Below are 6000 nucleotides of genomic sequence, written 5' to 3' on the forward strand. Positions count from 1 at the left end.
TATAACCATTGTGTGATGAACATATTATGAGATATCTAAGAAAACACACAATTCACGAGTTGAGGGTGGTTGGTTTAACACTGTAATGGTTGTTGCACTTTCTGACACAGGAACGGCACAGGAAAATGTGCTCACGACACTGTAACCACTGAATTAGTTCTTAGTGATGTCAACCAACACTTAAATTACGTTCTAGATAAGTTTTATTACTTTTGGTCATTTGAAATATGATCGGAAATCAATGGAAGAGTGAGTGAGTATGGTTTTACACTGCTTTTAGCAATATTCCACCAATATCACGGCGGGGACACCAGAACTGTGCTTCACACATTGTACCCGTGTCGGGAATCGAACGCGGGTCTTCGGCGTGACGAGCAAACGCTTTAACCACAAGACTACCCGACCGCCCCTTTAACAATATGAAGAAACATGAATCGAAATAAAACATTGAACGAACGAATGAAAAACAAATGAACCAGAATGCCATTAAAAAGAACCAAATAAATGCATTAACATTCCAACCGCTGACATCTTGTATTAAGGAATCCATAAACATTCTTAAGGAACGAGTGCATTTTAAAATGAACGAATTAATGATCACAAGAAAACAACCAAGTCTATAAGATTAACACTGTATTGATAATGCACGGACAACTCTTTTGTCAGTGACGCACCGTATTAAGTATGCAAAGCGGAATATACAATGTAGGATATGAAATCATAAGATCGTCAAACAGCATCGCCATCCTCCAATGGGTCCAGTGTTTGGCAACAAGGCTTGGGATAAACACCAGGATAGCGATATTCCAGACTTCGTGGTAATAGTGGGCAATTTATTGTGTTTGTCCGTTGAGGGTATGGCCTGTTTGTGCATAACAAGTAGTTCACAGACAAACGTCATATTTACATAGTGTCCGTTGGAGACAAAGGGCTAATCACATCTGCCTGTACATAATAGCATATACACAGCGGTTGCCTGGCAACAAATCAAGCTAGTTGCAATCTCAAAATGTTACATAATAATTGCCGTGATTGTGTAATTTAACAGTTTTTATTTACATAGAAATATGAACTCAAACGCATTTTCGAATATGCGAATCGTTAATTTCCTATTTCATTTTAGCATATCGTATATTTGACGTGGTGTTTGAATATGTAAAATTAATAATAGATGAATGTTTACTACGGTAAAAGAATACAAGGTAATGGAACTTCAGACTTAAAAGCTTATTTTTTTCTTACATATTGATTTACTCTTTAAGAGAGTGCATGAAAATGTTTGCGCTTGTTAACACCTACATCTGACGGGCGAAATGTGAATAGCCTATAACTAATAGGAAAATCCGAACAACGTACAGCTGACGGGAGAAATGTGAATAGCCTACAGCTAATAGTAAAAGCCGAACAACGTACAGCTGACGGGAGAAATGTGAATAGCCTACAACTAATAGGAACATCTGAACAACGTACAGCTGACGGGAGAAATGTGAATAGCCTATAACAAATAGGAAAATCCGAACAACGTACAGCTGACGGGATAAACGTGAATAGCCTACAACTAACAGGAAAATCTGAACAACGTACAGCTGACGGGAGAAATGTGAATAGCCTACAACTAATAGGAAAATCTGAACAACGTACAGTTGACGGGAGAAATGTGAATAGCCTAACCTAAAATAGGAAAATCTGAACAACGTACAGCTGACGGGAGAAATGTGAATAGCCTACAACTAATAGGAAAATCTGAACAACGGACAGCTGACGGGAGAAATGTGAATAGCCTGCTGACGGGAGAAATGTGAATATCACACTGCTGGTAGGAGAAATGTGAATAGCGTACTGTTGATGGGAGATATGTGAACAACCGACTGCTGAGGGAGATATGTGAAAGTCACTCATGTCAGAATACCTACCACTGAATAGATCTGAAGGAACTGACAGAGATATCGAATTATTAGATGGAATATGGTGTCAATATGGTGAAACCTCTTAAAAGAAAGGTCAATAATATCTCAAAAGGTTTGATGCCACTGAAAACTAATAATTCACATCGGTAGATAGTGAAGCGATACATTGAAATGTGTATCTAGAATGTAATAGCCAAAATGTCGTGAGAGTTGATGTAACAATTTACAGCTTTCCTATGGGTATATAATAGAAATATTGTGAATTTGACCAAAAGAGAAATTTGAATTTACAATGTCAAAGTGGGCAATAATATTATGTCGATACATAAAAGGCAAAAAAATCTAACCTTTGATTTAAAAGTGAAACAAGAATATTTCGATCGTTGATAAAACAGAAATTAAAAAAATACTTTTTTTTGCCAGTTAAAGAAAGAAACATATATATTATTTATTGCTGTCCTGTTTGAGACTGAGAGAGAGAGAATATTTTTAACTTTTGTAAAAAAGAAATATAACGTGACTTCGTTTGTTTAGGAACTCTTTTTCTTCTCTGTACCTATCTTGGGATTAAATTGATATCTTTTCACGGCATCTGTATACAGTGTATATATGATAATACCCTCATACGTGGTGGATATCACATTACACACGCACAACTGTAGTACATAAACGATACAGATGCTGTTATGAGACGTGACGCACCCAACACCCGACATTGCATCATATATATTTAAATGTAAGAAGCTAGCGAGACCGTTGCACCTGATGTCCCATTGAAACGACAGTGGAACCTCGTTAATCTGGAACCCGCTTATGCGCAAACAAACTGGGATTGGAATGATCGCTGACCTGAACGCTTACTTATATACAAAGAATAAAGCTAAGAGCAGCTGATAATATATTTTCTTATAAAACAGTCAGTTTTAGAAATCACATGCTGTATTAATTTGCTGATGAAATTCATTTGTTTTTGTTCACAATGTAACATGCTGAACTGTTACCCGAATGTTTAGTAAATGCTCTATTGCAATAGTTAATTCGTTGGTTATTCCAGTGGAAGTATTTATTGGGAATTCTAGAAAATTGAAAAACGGGGTTCACTGTATGATATATATTAGGTGAACGACACTGCTACACATGGTAGAGACAAACTGACCGACAAAGACGTTTAAGCTAACAAATGCATGGACACACCACGTATTGTTATGAATGATAGTATACTAAATATAGGCTTTAAAATATAATGTGACAAATCCCTTAGACGTGTTAAATGCATATAAAACGGGAAGAGACAAAGAAACTTCCATCACTATTAAGAGGATCATCAATTAATGCATATTTCGATACTTTTCAATAACAGTTTAACGTAATTAAATGTGGGAATAGGATAATGCTATACTGCCGGGCTAAAGTAAAGAATACACCCATGTTTGATTGTGGCTAAAATGAAAGAAACATGAACTTATTATTCGATGGCGATGAATTTGACGCGGGTATCATACTTGCGTTTTGGACTTACTTTTTCAGTGTTCGGTGATTGTTTTCAGATTAGTAACGTAATGATAAAACGTGTAATATGTTTGTTAAATTCATTTCTCAAGTGTATACTTTCTTTTCCCGACAGTTTAGGTAAAATGGATTGTTTCTAGTTTTTCTGAAGGGTGCTGACACTGGTTTTATATTAAACACTAACTGAACCGATTTAAGGGTCTATAATATTACTATGCATTTATCAGGAAACATAGCTCTGACGTTGTGTGTATGCCTAGCCTGTCTCATTGCCTTTCAAAAGACCGCCTCTGTGGTCCAGTGGATAGAGAGTCTCCCGGGAGGTTCGGGTCCCCTGACCGCGTCATACCAAAAGGACGTTAAACGATGACACTTCTTGTTACCCTGGATAAAACAAGTACTGATCTGCTCGGAGTCAGTATACAGTGTATGAGTATGGTATCTATGTTTAACTGCGGCGTGTAATTTCAGTTTTCTAGCACTATTAAACCGGACTAGTCCGGACTAGTACTGGTATCAACATGCACGTCGCAATATAACTGCAGTAATGTCTAACGCGGCGTTAACGTTAACCCCATCTCACCTCACGTCCTCGTTAAACTGGGTCTCCCGCTATTGACTATTATTGTATGTTTGATTATTATTAAAAATATAAAGTTGTCTGAAGTGCCTGCAGATTAATAGATAAATATCTACAATGGTTTGATTATTTCATTCAGAAGTCTTCATATTCCAAGCTCATGTGCATCACAAGAAAACACCGGTTCACATTATTTACAAGAAAACGAAATCCCTATGATCACTAAGATTGGTTTATGAAAGTTGGGAAGAAGTTCTGATTGACTTGGTGGAAAAATGTCTGCGAGAGACGAAAGCACCGTCAACGTCACGTTTTCTGAGATGTGTATTTACTGTTAGTTAAGACGTGCCGTGTTCGATGCTAATGTAGGTTTATACAGCCGGTCCATAAGTGTGAAAATATCAATAAGAACAGATGGCTGTCGAATATAGTGCCATAATCGAAACTGACGCTTGCGCCTGATGACGTACCTGGAACACAATATCTGTAAGTGCTAATTGTCAAACGGTTTCGTTTCCATGACAACTATATAATTGATTATCACCAGTTATGACACCCCTTTGTTACCTACGCCAATGGGTTATATGGGCGCTATGTGTGACGTTGTCAAAACGAGCTCGCAATTGCTGAGATGAAATGCTGAAGCTTAGTGAATAATATATAAGCAAGATGCTCGATCCTGACATCTATATTTTCTATTATTCAAGAGAAAATGACGATTTGACAACACAAATAACATGATGCAAAAATACACTAAAATGTCATCCCAACAATATCAATATCAAGTTAAATCGGTTTCTCATAGCTTAGGTTTGAAGTTTGTTGACAACATGAAATAAACCTATTTAATCAGTTTTACACATTTGTAGATCACGATTTCAGAAATGACAGGAGTGGTAGATATACGCCTGCGCGTATCAACCAAGCTACCACAAGCATGGAATGGGCACTGTTGGCCGTGTACACCCTCATCGACCACAATACCCATCAGTGACCATCGCGATGGACACGGGACTACAAAAGAAATTCCCTGGAACCACAGTTACCTACCGGAGACACATAGGTAAATCCTGTTCTCTTTGCTACATCTCTGGCGACCCTTGCTCCTCCGGGGGCCTCAAGCTCCACTAACCAGGAGTTAGTAAGCACTTCTATCTCCTTACATACGACCAGCTCGGGAAGGACTAGAGCCAATGTTACCAATATTCCCAGAAATCGTCTAGTTCTCCATGACTGAAAATTAACCATTTCAAACAGTACGCCCTCAATTCCGGTTTCTCCTTTTCTGTTTCCAACAACAATCTTCAGGTGTTGTTTTCGATGTTTCTACTTCAATATCTGATGTTCCTTTCCCCTGCTTGAATCCCCGACCTGGTCGTTCTTGGCAAAAAGCACCTAATAAAATATTCGCTTGCCTTCGCGCGGTGATGGCGCGCAATCGATAACAATTTCTGGTCACGTGGTCGTTTGACGTCACATCCTAGGAAACGGCGGCCATAATGGCAGATCGATCGGGATTATTGGGAAAATTCCGCGAACAACAGAACGCCGCTTGACACTATAGAGGCACGTCGAAGATGGGTCTGGGCTTCAGATTGATGGACCTACGCGTATGCCTCCTCGTTTCGTGTCGTCCTTCTTCAAGGACCTCCCTGCTTATGGCTGACACTGCGCTTCCTCGAGACCGAGTACATCATACAATTTCCCAGCATATACAACGTTCTTTGGCTATAATGCTCCTCACCTAAGAATGCTTTTAATCGATTTCAATAGTAATTAAATTTGGCACGGAAGTCTTGTGCGTGAATGATTGCCGCCCGGGGCAAATGACTATATCTTGCCCGTTGAAGTAACACTGAAAAGCCCAGACAATACGACAGAGATTTGATAAAACCCTAATCTTCGATATAAAGCCATCACCACTAGTACGTTTAGACAGCATTTCCGTCTTGTAAGGCTTTGCCATATTTGTTAAAGGGATAATTAACTTTTTTTTATCATCAT

General features: G+C 38.5%; 1 protein-coding gene across 1 annotated transcript in view; it reads right to left on the reverse strand.

The window, feature by feature from the left end:
* Positions 1 to 5450, reverse strand: part of LOC124141952 (neuroendocrine convertase 2-like) — a 69632-nt gene extending 64182 nt beyond the window's left edge. The window contains exon 1 of the mRNA XM_046510147.2: positions 5047 to 5450. Within this exon, the coding sequence (XP_046366103.1) occupies positions 5047 to 5244 (198 nt within the window). The 5' untranslated portion in view covers positions 5245 to 5450. The remainder of the gene's footprint in view (positions 1 to 5046) is intronic.
* Positions 5451 to 6000: the final 550 nt, after the last annotated feature.

The sequence above is a fragment of the Haliotis rufescens genome, unplaced genomic scaffold, assembly GCF_023055435.1.
Source record: "Haliotis rufescens isolate VD_foot unplaced genomic scaffold, xgHalRufe1.0.p SCAF_3, whole genome shotgun sequence".
Lineage (NCBI taxonomy): Eukaryota > Metazoa > Mollusca > Gastropoda > Lepetellida > Haliotidae > Haliotis > Haliotis rufescens.